The sequence below is a fragment of the Cherax quadricarinatus genome, chromosome 16, assembly GCF_038502225.1.
Source record: "Cherax quadricarinatus isolate ZL_2023a chromosome 16, ASM3850222v1, whole genome shotgun sequence".
In the NCBI taxonomy this organism is placed as follows: domain Eukaryota; kingdom Metazoa; phylum Arthropoda; class Malacostraca; order Decapoda; family Parastacidae; genus Cherax; species Cherax quadricarinatus.
Genome location: NC_091307.1, coordinates 23,202,404 through 23,221,306, shown reverse-complemented (window position 1 = coordinate 23,221,306; position 18,903 = coordinate 23,202,404). Strand labels below are relative to the sequence as shown.

General features: G+C 43.8%; 1 protein-coding gene across 1 annotated transcript in view; it reads left to right on the top strand.

The window, feature by feature from the left end:
• Positions 1–3,083: 3,083 nt before the first annotated feature.
• LOC138852766 (uncharacterized) overlaps positions 3,084–18,903 on the top strand; it is a 32,164-nt gene continuing 16,344 nt past the window's right edge. Inside the window, exon 1 of the mRNA XM_070085469.1 lies at positions 3,084–3,220. Coding sequence (XP_069941570.1) covers positions 3,209–3,220 — 12 coding nt within the window. The 5' untranslated portion in view covers positions 3,084–3,208. The remainder of the gene's footprint in view (positions 3,221–18,903) is intronic.

Here is an 18,903-nt window from a genome sequence, read left to right as displayed (position 1 = left end):
ATCCTATCTCTGTCCACCTTGTCTATTCCCCGCAGTATCTTGTATGTCGTTATCATGTCTCCCCTGACCCTTCTGTCCTCCAGTGTCGTCAGTCCGATTTCCCTCAACCTTTCCTCGTACGACATTCCCCTGAGCTCTGGGACTAGCCTTGTTGCAAACCTTTGTACTTTCTCTAACTTCTTGACGTGCTTGACCAGGTGTGGGTTCCAGACTGGTGCTGCATACTCCAGTATGGGCCTAACATACACAGCGTACAGTGTCTTGAACGATTCCTTATTAAGGTATCGGAATGCTATTCTCAGGTTTGCCAGGCGCCCGTATGCTGCAACAGTTATTTGGTTGATGTGTGCCTCTGGTGACGTGCTCGGTGTTATGGTCACCCCAAGGTCTTTCTCCCTGAGTGAGGTCTGTAGTCTTTGTCCACCTAGCCTATACTCTGTCTGCGGTCTTCTTTGCCCCTCCCCAATCTTCATGACTTTGCATTTGGCATGACTGAATTCGAGAAGCCAGTTTCTGGACCACATGTCCAGCCTGTCCAGGTCTCTTTGCAGTCCTGCCTCATCCTCATCCGATTTAATTCTTCTCATCAACTTTACATCATCTGCGAATAGGGACACTTCAGAGTCTATTCCTTCCATCATGTCGTTCGCATATATAAAAAATAGCACTGGTCCTAGAACTGACCCCTGTGGGACCCCGCTCGTCACAGGCGCCCGCTGTGATACCTCTTCACGTACCATGACTCGTTGTTGCCTCCCTGTCAGGTATTCCCTGATCCATTGCAGTGCCCTCCTTGTTATATGCGCCTGATCCTCCAGCTTCTGCACTAATCTCTTGTGGGAAACTGTGTCAAAGGCCTTCCTGCAGTCTAGGAAAACGCAATCAACCCACCCCTCTCTCTCGTCTTACTTCTGTTACCTTGTCATAAAACTCCAGAAGGTTTGTGACACAGGATTTGCCTTCCATGAACCCATGCTGGTTTTCATTTATAATCTTGTTCCGTTCCAGGTGTTCCACCACTCTCCTCCTGATAATCTTCTCCATGACTTTGCACACAATACATGTCAGAGACACAGGTCTGTAGTTTAGTGCCTCATTTCTGTTTCCTTTCTTAAATATGGGGACTACGTTTGCTGTCTTCCATTTCTCAGGTAGTTGCCCAGTTTCAAGGGATGTGTTGAAGATTGTGGTTAGGGGCACGCACAGCATCTCTGCTCCTTCTCTAAGGACCCATGGGGAGATGTCCAGTCCCATCGCCTTTGAGGTATCAAGGTCACTTAGCAGTTTCTGCACCTCCTCCTCGATTGTTCGTATGTCATCCAACACTTGTTGGTATATTCCCTCTTGATGTTCCCTTCTGTGCTGTCTTCCCACAGCCCTTCCTGTCTCTACTGCAAAAACTTCCTTAAATCTCCTGTTTAGCTCCTCACATACCTCCTGATCATTTCTTGTGAGTTCTCCACCTTCTGTCCTCAATCTGATCACCTGGTCTTTGACTGTTGTCTTCCTCCTGATGTGGCTATACAACAGTTTCGGGTCTGTCTTGATTTTCGATGCTATGTCATTTTCATACTGCCGCTGGGCCTCCCTCCTTACCTGTGCATACTCGTTCCTGGCTCTGCGACTGATCTCCCTATTTTCGTGTGTTCTCTGCCTTCTGTACTTTTTCCATTCTCTATTGCACTTTGTTTTTGCCTCCTTACACCGTCGGGTAAACCAGGGGCTCGTTCTGGTCTTCCCATTGTTTCTGTTGCCCTTGAGAATAAACCTTTCCACTGCCTCCTTGCATTTTGTTGTTACATATTCCATCATTTCGTTTACTGACTTTCCTGCCAGTTCTCTGTCCCACGGAACCTCCCGCAGGAAGTTCCTCAACCCTATGTAGTCCCCTCTTTTATAGTCAGGCTTTTCCCATTCCACTCCTGTTACTCTCTCCACTTGCAACTCTACTATGTATTCAAAGCATAGAACCACGTGGTCGCTAGCTCCTAGGGGACTCTCATACGTGATGTCCTTAATGTCTGAACTGCCCAGGGTGAACACAAGGGCCAATCTTGCTGGTTCATCCTCCCCTCTCAATCTGGTAGTGTCCTTAACATGTTGGTGCATGAGGTTTTCCAGCACCACGTCCAATATCTTGGCTCTCCATGTTTCGGGACCCCCATGTGGCTCCAGGTTTTCCCAGTCAATCTCCCTGTGGTTGAAATCCCCCATAACCAGCAACTTTGCTCTGCTGGAGTGAGCTCTTCTTGCCACCTCAGCAAGTGTGTCCACCATTGCTCTGTTGCTCTCTTCATATTCCTCTCTTGGCCTCCTGCGGTTCTGTGGTGGATTATACATTACTGCAATGACCACTTTGTGTTCCCCAGACTGAAGTGTACCTGCTATGTAGTCTCTTTCTCCCGTCTCGTCTATGCCTTCCATTTTCTCAAGTTTCCATCTGTTTTTTACGAGCAGAGCAACCCCCCCTCCCCCTCTGCCCCTTCTCACTGTATATACACTAAAAGCTTACTTAATATCTATTTTAGGAATTAATCATTGTTTATTGATGATGAAAGAACAATGTATATATATGTAGCCTTAACGACCTTCCTGTATCCGCTCCTTCAGAGCCAACAAACTAACCAGAATGATTTTTTATCATCGGGATCCATATTATTATTATTATTATTATCATCATCATCATCACCAGGGAAAGCCCTAAACCCGTTGGGATCATACGCTAATGGGTACAGAGACCCATCAGACGCAGTAGGCCTCTAATTTAGATTACTTACCGCTCAGGATCCACCTCTATTAAATGTACAAATCCAAAAATACTCCTTAATGTGCATTCCAGAATATATATTTAAGGAGTAATTTAGGGGTTTTCTACATATTTAATAAAACTGAACAACGTGTCGTCTAAACAGAAGTTTGTTGTCCATTATATTTCAATACCCATGATTTTTTTTCCTTGTGTGTGAGGGGCCTCTGATGTACGAATTAATACTGGGAATAATAGTTTGTAATGGTAGTGGGTGGTGTTTGAGAAGTAGTGGACCAATGAGCGTGTGAGAGCCATGACGTACACCAACCAGTTCATGATGATCCAGGGTGACAGGGAGCGTCTTCAGGGCCTTTCTCTTGGTGGTGTGCAGGGCACACTTCAGGGAGTAGTTTAACCCGAGCTTTCCACCGTACAGGAGTGGACACCAGCCAGCCAGCCATGCTCGCTACGGTGAGTAAACACCCACTTGAAGGGATTCACTGCAGTATTATATCTAGAGTATACCTGGAGAGGGCTTCGGGAGTCAACGCCCCTGCAGCTCAGTCTGAGACCAGGCCTCGTGGTGGATCGGCTCTGATCAACCAGGCTGTTACTGTTGGCCGCACGCGAACTTACGCACGAACCACAGCCCGGCTGTTCAGGTACTGACTTTAGGCGACTGTCCAGTGCCTTCTTGAAGACAGCCAGGGGCCTATAGGTAATCCTCCTTATGTATGCTGGGAGACAGTTGAACAGTCTTGGGCCCCTGACACTTATTGTATTTTCTCTCAGTGTACTAGTGGCGCCCCTGCTTTTCGCTGGGGGAATGTTGCATCTGCGGCAGACATGCGAAATAAAATTTACACTTTTGTGAAGAATTCCTTAATAATTTGTATTATAATGGAAAATTAACATATTTCTGACCTAGAAGCATTCTCACAACCAAAAGGACCCGCGTTCAAACTTCAGGCGAGGGAATAATGATGAACAAAGCACTTTACTCCTGCTACCCATGTTCAACTAGTCCCAGCGGACGAAAAGCCTACTCAAAAATGCTGTAAACTGCATAGTGTGTCTTATTTATGGGTGTATGCTAGCACTGATATACATGCACATAATGACTCACGAAATCGTAATAACACGATTGCAAATAAAACCACAGAACGGGTGTGGCTTAAACCATGGCAGGCGAGTCTTAAACTCACACTGGACTGTGAGTTTTAAGACTTTCCCTGCCATGGGTTTGAGTCCCACCCGTTCTGTGATTTGATATACAAGGATACCTGGGTGTTAGTCTCATACACCTGTTATATATCTTGACTCGGCAGTTGTGAGTCGCTTCCTAGGCATAAGACCTAATGACCCAGCCTATCTTTTTTTTGGGTTATCCTAGGTAATATATGTATATGCTGCTTTGTATGATAATTTATGTAACTGTATTTATGTGTACCTGTACCTGAATAAACTTACATTAGCCACACTACGTACCTAACTTACAAATTATTTACAAATTCATTCTTTTCAACTGACATTCCGCCAGTTCAGAATTTTAATGGGTTCGAAGGTCAGTTTAATTTCAAGGCAAAATGCGAGCCTGTGTTAGTGGTACTCTCTGTAAAAACGTTTGACAGCCAGGTTACTGGTGGTAGTCAGATCAGTTGACATCAGGTTACGCCTCGCCGTGGCGATGGTTCCAAAAGGGAAAGGGGCGGGAGGAGTGTTGCCTTGATTACTTGTGAAGGGCTCTTGATCCAAAGAGATTGAGCTACCTTATCCCATTTCCTATGACTTAAACCTGATCGCCTCCCATCTCCCCAGGCACTTCATGACCACCTACGGGCTTAGCGCTTCCATCATTATATTTTGACGTTATTGTAGATTATTAAATTTATTACTATTATTATTAGAAGTAGCATTAATCATCAATATTTTTAGCGCTCAAAAACTTGCGTAGCTTCATGCAACACTACAAATTAACAGTGTAGCTGAGGTGGAACACTGCCTTCTCCGCCCTTCCTTCCCTTCCCTCCCACATTCCCTTTCCTCACTCCCGTATCCCCCTTCCTTCGATTCGGGATGAAGAGAGGGAAGGGGAGGCGTCGACGAAATCCTCTTCATAACCTTACAAAACTAATGTAAATGCTGTTTTTAACTTCTTTTTACATCTCCCCGTATGTGTGTGTGTGTATTCACCTATTCGTGGCTGCGAAGGTTGAGTCTCAGTTCCTGGCCCGCCCCCACGTCTTAATTACAGACGGCCATACAATCTTCGGTTTCATAGGCCAGCAATTTTTTATGGAATCTGTTTCCAGCGCGTCCTCATCTGGATCGTTCCATTTCCTAACCTAGTCTTACTGAAAAAAAAAAATACATATTCAGCTTCATTTATAACCTTGTCCACGGTTATTTTCAAACTGTGTGTGTTTTAAGAGTATTGCCGGTATCTTGTACGTTATGATCATGTCTTTTCTAATTATTTTCTCTCATGTAGAGTTGTAAGGTAAGAAAGCCTTTTGTCTTGGTTCGCAGAACATTCCTCTTAGCTCAGGGACTAGTCTTGTGGCAAGATAAGATAAGATTTCGTTCGGATTTTTAACCCCGGAGGGTTAGCCACCCAGGATAACCCAAGAAAGTCAGTGCGTCATCAAGGACTGTCTAACTTATTTCCATTGGGGTCCTTAATCTTGTCCCCCAGGATGCGACCCACACCAGTCGACTAACACCCAGGTACCTATTTGCTGCTAGGTGAACAGGACAACAGGTGTAAGGAAACGTGTCGAAATGTTTCCACCCGCCGGGAATCGAACCCGGACCCTCCGTGTGAAGCGGGAGCTGTAGCCACCAGGCCACCGGGCCACCTATCTTTGGAACTTTTTTTTTTTATAGATTCTGGATATGCTTGTTCAGGTAAGGAGTATTATATTTGTTTTGCGTTAATATCGTGTGGATAATTAAACACAAAGAGTTATATAGGATCGATCCTCCATGTGAAACACCATTAGTCAAACTGGTCGATCCTCATGCCACCTGGGCCATGACACTGTTTTCTTTTCTATACGTATTACTGAATCCAGCCAAGTGCCTTTCCCGTTATCTCTGCCTGTTCTTCCAGTTTGTGAATTACTCTCGTGTGACGTAATGTCAAAGACGGTTTATTAATAGACCATATACATGCAGCCCACTCATCTCTCTTTCCTGTGCTGTTTAAGTCACACCACTCTTATTTTCCCCATTACCTTCAACATTTAGTTACATGATTCATTACCTTTGTACCTTGTTCAGCTATGAAAACTTTGGGGCCCAGTCCCTGGACCCATTATGTACCTCTAATATTTTGACTACCACCCACAGGATGGGTATGGGGTGTATTTATAAACCTATTAAACTAACCTTCAGCAGTAAGCACGCAACAGCAACCAGGTTACAGTTTAATGCTACCCATCTTTTCCCTTGTTTGAATACTATGATGACATCTGCCATTTGCCAGCTTTCCATTTTAAAAGTATGTTATTCCTGGTGAGGGTATACAGTGTGAGTAGGTTAACGTGCATTGTGAGCGGTGTACAAATATTGCTAGAAGACGATCTCTGATATATAGAACGACTGAGGGACGTTGGTTGAATGGTATTTCCACTCACCCAGCTTGTTACCAAACTATTCCTTCGAATGATATTTGTGAATATTAACAATATTTCAATATGTATAGAATGACTGGGTAAATCATTTACGCTGAGGAACATTGGTTGCATAGTATTCCCACTCAGCCAGCGTGTAGCCAAACATTGTTCCATGGTCTGGTGGTGCGAGTGTTCAGTGTTATGCCCTCGGGTGAAGCAATAAGTCTTGCACTGTGAGAGTGATCGAGTGTTTTAACAGTGACTAGAGCAAAGAGACGGGATCGACAGCCGTCTCCTCCGTGCATCAACATTTACCAGTCCTTATTACTGATTCTATAATTGATGGTATACAATATCAGAATTACAAAAACCTGCAACACATGGGTATGGTTACTGCAAAAGCATTTCCCCTGAAGACGCCTGTTGTGTAGGTAAAAAGATCAGGCAAAAAAACTACTAAAGTGTTACAAATGCGCTTTATTCATCAACTTGTTGATAACAAACCACACTGCTTGTCTCTTAAAATATCCTGAATTATTAAAATATTAAGTTCTGAACTGACATTGCGCCAGATCAAAATTTTAATATGTAGGAAGGTCAATTTACTTCTGATACATAATTCAGTGCTAAGTTATTGGTACACTCAGGGATTATTACCAGTTACATAAAGTATTAAAACAATACAACAATTTATGAGTAATAAAATGAGTGACTCCAGTAACTAAACTATCTCCTTGAGAGACTATATACATATTAATATGATAACATGGTAAGGAGAATATCGAGCTTTCAAAATGTACAGTAAAATGGTTTTAATTGCTTTGATTTGACACGTTGTGTAACTGACTTGTTCTTGACGCGTTGTGTAAATGACTTGACACAAAAATCACTCCCTATGAAAGCAAAAGACTCGGCAGACGATGCAACATCCCCCCCCAATGAAAAGCAGGGGTGTCACTAGCACGAAAAGAGACAACACAATAAGTGTCAGGGACCCAAGACTGTTTAACTGCCTCCCAGCATACAAAAGGGGGATTACCAATAGACCCCTGGCTGTCTTCAAGCTGGCACTGGACAAGCACCTAAAGTCAGTATACCTGACCAGCCGGGCTGTGGTTCGTACGTCGGGTTGAGTGCGGCCAACAATAACAGCCTGTGACCGCGGCCCGGCCACAGACCGGGCCGCGGGGGCGTTGACCCCCGGAACCCTCTCCAGGTATACGTTTTGTGTAAATGGGCTGCCTTGACGAGTTGCGTAAAACAAATTAAGTATTATCTGTGTATTAATGGGTTATTAGACCTATATGTCCGAAAAATAGGTCATGATTAAAAATTGGTTAGACATTAATATTTTATCTAGGGGTTTGAAGTTGCTCTATCGATCTGAGAGTATACATATTTAATTTTCATATATGACTTAGAAATAAGTGATCCTAGGCAGGTAGGATCACGTCCAGCAAGTTTGTTTACTAACCCAGGTATACCCCAGGTAGCCAAGATCATTCAGATTTGCTCGAAAATGTATTATCCCCCACCCATAGAGTCCCGTATTTTTAACAGCGAATTTATGCCATTTCTTCAAGGCTCGAGTTAACGTTTGTATTGCTGTTAACTAGATCTTACTTATTGTTGACTAGATCTTATTGTTGACTAGATGTTACTTATTATTGACTAGATCTTACTTATTATTGACTAGATGTTACTTATAATTGATTAGATCTTACTTATTATTGACTAGATCTTACTTATTATTGACTAGATCTTACTTATTATTGACTAGATCTTACTTATTATTGACTAGATCTTACTTATTATTGACTAGATCTTACTTATTATTGACTAGATCTTACTTATTATTGACTAGATCTTACTTATTATTGACTAGATCTTACTTATTATTGACTAATCTTACTTATTATTGACTAGATATTACTAATTATCTACTAGATATTACTTGTTACTGACAAGATATTAAAGATCTGAAGAACTTGTGAAGAACACCTCGCGACTGACCCACGTTAATGTGAGAGGAATAACTTAAGAGTAATAGCAGCTACCATCCTCAGCATGGGTATGAAGCAGCTACCATCCTCAGCATGGGTATGAAGCAGCTACCATCCTCAGCATGGATATGAAGCAGCTACCATCCTCAGCATGGGTATGAAGCAGCTACCATCCTCAGCATGGGTATGAAGCAGCTACCATCCTCAGCATGGGTATGAAGCAGCTACCATCCTCAGCATGGGTATGAAGCAGCTACCATCCTCAGCATGGGTATGAAGTAGCTACCGTCCACAGAATGGGTATGAAGCAGCTACCATCCTCAGCACGGGTATGAAGCAGCTACCATCCTCAGCATGGATATGAAGCAGCTACCATCCTCAGCATGGGTATGAAGCAGCTACCATCCTCAGCATGGGTATGAAGCAGCTACCATCCTCAGCATGGGTATGAAGCAGCTACCATCCTCAGCATGGGTATGAAGCAGCTACCATCCTCAGCATGGGTATGAAGTAGCTACCGTCCACAGAATGGGTATGAAGCAGCTACCATCCTCAGCATGGGTATGAAGCAGCTACCATCCTCAGCATGGGTATGAAGCAGCTACCATCCACAGAATGGGTATGAAGCAGCTACCATCCTCAGCATGGGTATGAAGCAGCTACCATCCTTAGCATGGGTATGAAGCAGCTACCATCCTCAGCATGGGTATGAAGCAGCTACCATCCTCAGCATGGGTATGAAGCAGCTACCATCCTCAGCATGGGTATGAAGCAGCTACCATCCACAGAATGGGTATGAAGCAGCTACCATCCTCAGCATGGGTATGAAGCAGCTACCATCCTTAGCATGGGTATGAAGCAGCTACCATCCTCAGCATGGGTATGAAGCAGCTACCGTCCACAGCATGGGTATGAAGCAGCTACCATCCTCAGCATGGGTATGAAGCAGCTACCATCCTTAGCATGGGTATGAAGCAGCTACCATCCACAGAATGGGTATGAAGCAGCTACCATCCTCAGCATGGGTATGAAGCAGCTACCACCCACAGCATGGGTATGAAGCAGCTACCATCCTCAGCATGGGTATGAAGCAGCTACCATCCTCAGCATGGGTATGAAGCAGCTACCATCCTCAGCATGGGTATGAAGCAGCTACCATCCTCAGCATGGGTATGAAGCAGCTACCATCCTCAGCATGGGTATGAAGCAGCTACCATCCTCAGCATGGGTATGAAGCAGCTACCATTCTCAGCATGGATATGAAGCAGCTACCATCCTAAGCATGGGTATGAAGCAGCTACCATCCTCAGCATGGGTATGAAGCAGCTACCATCCTCAGCATGGGTATGAAGCAGCTACCATCCTCAGCATGGGTATGAAGCAGCTACCATCCTAAGCATGGGTATGAAGCAGCTACCATCCACAGAATGGGTATGAAGCAGCTACCATCCTCAGCATGGGTATGAAGCAGCTACCATCCACAGCATGGGTATGAAGCAGCTACCATCCTAAGCATGGGTATGAAGCAGCTACCATCCACAGCATGGGTATGAAGCAGCTACCATCCTCAGCATGGGTATGAAGCAGCTACCATCCTCAGCATGGGTATGAAGCAGCTACCGTCCACAGCATGGATATGAAGCAGCTACCATCCTCAGCATGGGTATGAAGCAGCTACCGTCCACAGCATGGATATGAAGCAGCTACCATCCTCAGCATGGATATGAAGCAGCTACCATCCTCAGCATGGACATGAAGCAGCTACCATCCTCAGCATGGATATGAAGCAGCTACCATCCTCAGCATGGATATGAAGCAGCTACCATCCTCAGCATGGATATGAAGCAGCTACCATCCTCAGCATGGATATGAAGCAGCTACCATCCTCAGCATGGATATGAAGCAGCTACCATCCTCAGCATGGATATGAAGCAGCTACCATCCTCAGCATGGGTATGAAGCAGCTACCGTCCTCAGCATGGATATGAAGCAGCTACCATCCTCAGCATGGGTATGAAGCAGCTACCGTCCTCAGCATGGATATGAAGCAGCTACCATCCTCAGCATGGGTATGAAGCAGCTACCGTCCACAGCATGGGTATGAAGCAGCTACCATCCTCAGCATGGGTATGAAGCAGCTACCGTCCACAGCATGGGTATGAAGCAGCTACCATCCTCAGCATGGGTATGAAGCAGCTACCGTCCACAGCATGGGTATGAAGCAGCTACCGTCCACAGCATGGGTATGAAGTAGCTACCATCCTCAGCATGGGTATGAAGTAGCTACCATCCTCAGCATGGGTATGAAGCAGCTACCGTCCACAGCATGGATATGAAGCAGCTACCATCCTCAGCATGGGTATGAAGCAGCTACCATCCTCAGCATGGGTATGAAGCAGCTACCATCCTCAGCATGGGTATGAAGCAGCTACCATCCTCAGCATGGGTATGAAGCAGCTACCATCCTCAGCATGGGTATGAAGCAGCTACCATCCTCAGCATGGATATGAAGCAGCTACCATCCTCAGCATGGATATGAAGTAGCTACCATCCTCAGCATGGATATGAAGCAGCTACCATCCTCAGCATGGATATGAAGCAGCTACCATCCTCAGCATGGATATGAAGTAGCTACCATCCTCAGCATGGATATGAAGCAGCTACCATCCTCAGCATGGATATGAAGCAGCTACCATCCTCAGCATGGATATGAAGCAGCTACCATCCTCAGCATGGATATGAAGCAGCTACCATCCTCAGCATGGGTATGAAGCAGCTACCATCCTCAGCATGGATATGAAGTAGCTACCATCCTCAGCATGGATATGAAGCAGCTACCATCCTCAGCATGGGTATGAAGCAGCTACCGTCCACAGCATGGATATGAAGCAGCTACCATCCTCAGCATGGATATGAAGCAGCTACCATCCTCAGCATGGATATGAAGCAGCTACGATCCTCAGCATGGATATGAAGCAGCTACCATCCTCAGCATGGGTATGAAGCAGCTACCATCCTCAGCATGGATATGAAGCAGCTACCGTCCTCAGCATGGATATGAAGCAGCTACCATCCTCAGCATGGGTATGAAGCAGCTACCATCCTCAGCATGGATATGAAGCAGCTACCATCCTCAGCATGGATATGAAGCAGCTACCATCCTCAGCATGGATATGAAGCAGCTACCATCCTCAGCATGGGTATGAAGCAGCTACCATCCTCAGCATGGATATGAAGCAGCTACCGTCCTCAGCATGGATATGAAGCAGCTACCATCCTCAGCATGGGTATGAAGCAGCTACCATCCTCAGCATGGATATGAAGCAGCTACCATCCTCAGCATGGATATGAAGCAGCTACCATCCTCAGCATGGATATGAAGCAGCTACCATCCTCAGCATGGGTATGAAGCAGCTACCATCCTCAGCATGGATATGAAGCAGCTACCATCCTCAGCATGGATATGAAGCAGCTACCGTCCACAGCATGGATATGAAGCAGCTACCGTCCACAGCATGGGTATGAAGCAGCTACCGTCCACAGCATGGGTATGAAGCAGGTACCATCCTCAGCATGGATATGAAGCAGCTACCATTCTCAGCATGGGTGTGAAGCAGCTACCATCCTCAGCATGGATATGAAGCAGCTACCGTCCTCAGCATGGGTATGAAGCAGCTACCATCCTCAGCATGTGTCATGTGGGTTTTCGATACGTGGATAGGGTAAGAATACTCACGTAGGCTGGTAGTACGTATAATATAACGGAAAGTATGGGAAAGCGCCAACAGCCGTCCTGCCTCTCTTTGCTCCCTAGCCTGACTGACCCATGAGTGCCTTTGGGTGAGGGGGTGTTTGAAATCCTGCTATGGTCAGCAGCAATATGAATACACTCAGTGATTCACGCAGAGACGGTTGGTAGTGAGTCATCTACTGGTACACTGGTTACTGGTAACTGTTTACTAGGAACTGGTACTACTACTGAGAGCTCGGCGACGCTAATGTATGTCATCCCGACATACAACTAATACAACTTAGAGACGGCAGGTGTACGGCTTGGGCTGATTCTATACAATGTCAAAGTACACAACAATTGAACATTATAACATACATAAGTAGAATATTGGAATGGAAGCTTACGTAACTGAAACTGTAATGCAATACAGGTTTTAATATAGCACAACTCATCGAATGAAACTCAACGTTGAGATTACACAATAGAAGTTATAAAAAGAATTTGATCGATCGATCTGTATTCATGTGATCTACGGATTCTGAGGAAGGAATATATACAAAGAAAGAAGTGTTTAACAGAAAGGCAGATTCAGTGCACTCAAATCTAGACTGTTAACTCTCAGAATTCAGAGAGAACGTGAACACAAAAAAAAATTCTTGAATACTGATAAGTTGATACTGTAATTATTCATCTATACAGGTTATTTACATTTAACCCCAACTCTGCTAGGGTGAGATTGATATATGCAGAATGGGTGTCATCTCTGGGAGGATCAAACTCTGTTTCACTGGCTAACTCATGCTGTATTTGAGGCAAATCTGAATTGGTAGTTACAAATGATACTTGAGGATTTCTCAATACCTGTCGTGTACGTAGGGAATAATGACATTCAGGTTGATCGTCTGACTGAGTATCAGAGGTAGAGAGTACAGGATCAGGAGGATTGTCAGAGTCTGTCACATTAGTCTGGGTTGGAACATCATTATCATCACATACTAACTTCATATGATCTAAATGCGATTCTTTATACTGACCAGTACTAATTTCTCTAACCTTATACTTATTACCAGTGATATGTTCAGCTACTCGATAAGGACCAACAAACTTTTGATCAAGCTTAGGCATTGCAGACGTTTTGTTAAAGTTAGTCAGCATAACTCTCGAACCTACTTTGATTTTGGATGGCTTTGCTCGAGTGTTTGCGACTCTTGTAAATTCTGCTGTTGATTTATGAAGTGTTTCACGGATTCTTCTAAAAACACTTTGAGCTAAGCTGGTACGATTTGCTATGAAATCATCAGGGTTGTAATTTGGTTTCGGATTAGAATATAGCAGCTCATAAGGCAAACGTTTATCTACACCGTACAATGCATAATGTGGAGTGTCACCTATGGAAACATTGTAAGCAGAATTTATAGCACACTGCACATCAGGTATAACTTCATCCCAAGTTTCACTGTTGGGATTGATAGTGGCTCTCAAGACATCAAGTACTTTCTTATTGGTACGTTCCGCTAACCCATTGCTGGCAGGATGATGAGGAACAATAGTGGATTTAGAGATCTTGTACAAGGTGCACAAATTTTCAAGAATCTCATTACAGAATTCACCTCCATTATCTGTTACTAGGGACTTAGGGGTGGTATGCCTGCAGATAATGCGTTCTTTAAATGCTTTAGCTACTGTCTTGGCAGTCTTATCTGCAATAGGAACTAACTCACAATATCTGGTGAAATGGTCTACCATAACACATAGATGTTTGTTGCCCTGGAGGGAACATTGGAAATTAGTTAACAAATCTAGCGCAACTCTTTCCCACGGTTTGCTAGTGGTTGGATACACTTGGATTGGATTAGGGCCATTAGCATTACCTTTATGTTGCATGCAGACACTACATTTCTTAACATACTCAGAAATATCAGTTGCCATACGAGGCCAAAAGTATTTCAATCTGGCTTGTTTTACTGAACGATCCATACCAGGGTGCGCAACACCTGGTACATCGTGAACTAGCTGTAAGGCTACATTCACTAGTGACTGTGGAATTACTAACTGGTAAACTCTTCTGCTAGGAGTACCCAACTCGGCTGTTCGATACAGTAAATCTTGGTTCATGACAAAGTCACTGATGGGTGCTGGTGGCTTCACAGTCAGAATAAGATCTTCCTGGAGCAGGAATCGAATCACACCAGACCACATGGGATCTGTTCGTTGAGCATTCTTGACATCTTCAGCACTAAATGGAGGGTCTGCAGTTACTACACTAACATATCGCGATAAGGCATCTGCGACTACATTTGACTTGCCAGGTAAGTGTTCAAAGGTGGGATTGAACTCTTGGATAGTCAAGGTCCATCTGGCTAACCTTCCAGTAGGTTGTTTGTTCTGGAATAAAGGTATCAGTGGAGGGTGGTCTGTCAAGACATGAACAGAGTACTGATAAATAATGTCTCGGAAGTGCTTTAAAGACCATACTATTGCTAAAGCTTCTTGTTCAGTTACTGTATAATTACGTTCAGCCTTCGTAAGGACTCAGCTAGCAAATGCAACTGCGTTGTACTTGCCATCGGTCTTCTGAGCTAGTACGGCACCTATGCCAATTGAACTAGCATCAGTTGTCAGATAGAAGGGCTTAGAAAAATCTGGAAATTTCAAAATTGGAGCAGATGTTAGCTTTTCTTTTAGAGTTTGGAATGCTCTTTCTTGACGGAAGGTCCAAACAAAAGGAGCATCTTTCTTAAGCAACTCAGTTAGAGGAGCAGCTATGGAAGAAAAATTGGCAATGAAAGATCTATAAAAACCTGCTAAGCCCACGAAGGATCTTACGGCATCAGCAGTTTTGGGAGTTGGAAAATTTAGTACTGCAGTTACTTTACTTTGGTCAGTCGTAACCCCTCTAGGAGTGACTACGTGACCAAGAAACTTAATTTCTGATCTGAAAAATTGACATTTAGACAGTTTGATCTTTAAATTGGCTTCTTCAAGCTTACCAAGTACTACCTCAAGTCTTTTCAAGTGTGTATCCACGTCTTTAGACATGACGATTACGTCATCTAAGTACACCATAAGTGCATTACCTATGAGACCTCTAAAAATATTAGTCATGAGCCTTGAGAACGTGATAGGGGAGGATCATAATCCAAACGCCATATGGAGGAAGTGATAATGACCTGTAGGAGTGGAGAATGCAGTTAGCTCTTGGCTGTCCTCGTGAAGAGGGACTTGCCAAAACCCTTGTAACAAATCCAGGGTTGAAAAGACTTTGTTATCTCCGATGTTACGTAAAAGAACACCAAGTACAGGAAGTGGGAAGTGATCTGGAATAGTTTTCGCATTTAACTTCCTAAAGTCAATCACTGGGCGCCAAGTACCATCCTTCTTAGGTACTAGGATCAAGGGCGCATTCCAAGGTGAATTGCTAGGTGCAATAACTCCATCATCAAGCATTTGATTGATCAATTCTTCTGCGACAGCAACTTGTGAATGAGGCATTCTGTACGCAGGTATATAGATAGGTCTAGTACCAGGTTCAAGTGGAATACGATGGGACAATAAGTTCGTTATACCCATCTTCTCACCTGGTAAGGCAATGGCTTTACGACGTTTGTTCAACAGAGTCAACAAATGCTTGACTTCATCTGGGAAGTCAGTGGGAGCTAAGTCTTTCTCCTCAACTGGTGGAACAGATTGATCCAGTGAAGTGGATGAGGTCTCCCCGGTAGAAATAGCACCGACCCACTGGTCAGGTGACAACTCATCCTCTACCTGAACAGGGTAAGGATAGTGAAAGGTCAACAAGATTGGTATTTGCTCTGAGACGAACACTGTGACCAGAAGTGTTAGCTAGGAAGAAATGGATCTTACTATCTCTTACAACATGTAAGGATGGTTCAACAAATAGACCTTTTACTTTGCAGGAATCACTGTCAACGAGGACGTTATCACCATCTGGAACACTAGGAACAACAACAGACACTCTAGTAAGGGCACTAGCTACGACAGAAACGTCTTTCTGCAGACGGCATGTGACATCAACAAGAGATGGCATTACTAGTTGCAAGTAATTGTTTTCCGACAAGGCGTCCCCTGTGGAGAAACTACTACTTGAACTAGCAGACATTGCAGGGATAGGCTCAGCACTCAAGGTAGTCAGAGCGTCCTCGGACACTTGAGGTAACTGGACACTATCTTGCAAGTCTGAAGTTGCAGGAACACAGACAGGAGTGACAGGATCACCAGTGCCTGACCGCTTGGGTACGCTACTGGAAAATGCACTGGCCTGTAAGGACTTAATTCGAATGTCGTACTCTGCGGCAGTATGGCAGATCTCGGATCCAAGCTGGTAACCCCAAAATGGTACGATCAAGTCATCAATTTGGGCATGCCATCGATAAGGGTCGAGCACAATGCGCAAGTCTCGCATGGAAGCAAAACCCAACAGAAGGTCACCAGGGAAAGTAATCTGGTCGACAACAAGGAAGGAAGCAGTGAAGTCTCTACCTTGGATAGAAAAAATGAGGGAAGTCCGACCGCGGACACGCAGGTGAGAACCAGCTACTCCACTAAGGGAGGACACATGAGTCGGTTCTACGAGAAGGACATGTCGTAACTGCTTATCCCTAAACAAACTAGACCTGATAATATTGACTTGCGCACCAGAGTCCATGAACAAATGAATGGGCGCATTATGAACCGATGCTTGCACTATAGGGCCTATGGTTGCATTGGAAGTTATGTGCAAACAAAAAGGTGGATTGTCATCAGCAAAGATTTGTTCCACTTCATCCCCAAAATCATCTACATCAGAGAAATGTGAAGCAACATCATCAGCAGGATTCTCATTCTCGAGACTGCTTAAGGCTTCAAAGGAATTGTGAACGGGGATGGTGCACTCATTATCACATACTGTCACCATGGGACGGTTTGACTGGGGCGCTCGAATTCCCCCGAATTGGAAGAATGAGCCTGGTTCTGGTTTGAGAACCACGATGTCTGTTTCCTCTACGGGTTCTGCGGTTGGAACGGCCACGGAAAGACCTAGAGTACTGAAGGTTGTAAAGAGCATTGCACTCAGATGTGGCATGTCCATGTATTCTATGATAAGTACAGTAGGGAAGATCTGACTGGTACTCATCATCAGTACGACGCCTCTTAGGGTGACTATCAGGACAATTAATTTCAATATGGCCACGGAAACCACAGCTGTAACAAGTCCGCTGACTATGGTTACTGAATGTACTATGAATACTACGAGGTTTATAATGACTCTGTACACTGGTCCTTGGTGATCGCTGAGATGGTTGACGACCACGATTTGTCGCTGTGGCGCAAACAAGAGGTGGTGCAGACTGAGGCATAGGTGTGAAATTACTTTTGATACATGGGAAAGTACCCTGGGGGCACAAGGAACGTACATGATTTAGGGCTGTAAGGGGTTCCATCGTCACAGTTGGAGGATTAGCCTCATAAGCACACATGTAAGCAGGCGGCATTAGTTCTTTGATTGCTCCAAAAGCTGCTATTTTAGCAAACGATGCTGTGGATGGTTTATCCTCGTCAGGGACAAAAGCTGAGGACTGGACAGCATTGATAAATGATGATAAAAGTTTGTCTAATCTAACAGCAAATGCACTCAACGATTCATTCATGGGTGTAGCATTCACTAGTTCCCTAAAAACGACATATGGATCATCTGTTTTTACTGGTACAAGGAAAGAACGAATCAGTTCCTCATATTGTGACCACTTAGTAAGATTCCTGAAGTCTCGCATATCAAGGAGATCAACAACGTGAACAGCAGCAGGGGATCGATGAAGAGCTTCTTTCGCAAGTCTGATAAGACTTTCCTCTGAAGGAGGACCTTCAACTAGAGCATTAGCACGAGAACGAATGACAGTAAACCATGCTTCAAGACTATGTACATGGCCATTGAATAAAGGTAACGCATCAAGGGAATCACGAGTAAAAGTGTAGTGTCTCAGTGTCTGGGTTGGTCTGTCAGTCGATAAGGAACTGTGAGGAATGATGACAGCAGCAGTAGCCTGAGAGGTCTGAGTGTCGACATTCACTAAAGTATCACTTGACGGTATGTGAGACATAATGGCAAAGAAGTTGCACAAGAACAAATAAGGCAAAAATAATGAACAATAAAAAATGATATAAAATGTTAAAATTGAAATAAAAGAGATGCAACTAATTCTGCAGAAGTAATAAAAAAAAATGTCTAAGATACACTGCAAGAGGAAGAACAACTCAATGTAAAGGACTGCTGGACAAGATAAAAAAATTACATTTACATTTACAAGTAAAAAAATATTACTGGAGACTGAATTAAATGCAAAATGAGCTGTCTGTACTCTTGCTAATAAAGGAATTAACTAATAAAATTGTAATTCAATATAAAAAGTATAAAATAAAATCACTAAATTGTATGCAAAGAGAGATAACTGGGAAGTTTAAATATTTTCTAAGAATGCATAAACAAAATTAAAATATAATACAAAGACAATGACAGGAAAAATAATAAAATGAAAAACAAGACTCAAACAATAATGAACTGAGAATAATAATGCATAAAAACAATAAAAGAAAATAATTCACTGCAGAACAAGTGCAACAAAATAATTCACTGCAGAACAAGTGCAACAAAATAATTCACTGCAGAACAAGTGCAACAAAATAATTCACTGCAGAACAAGTGCAACAAAATAATTCACTGCAGAACAAGTGCAACAAAATAAGACGCAGAAATAATCAATGCAGTAATAAAAGTTACACTGGGAAAATGTTGATTAAATAATA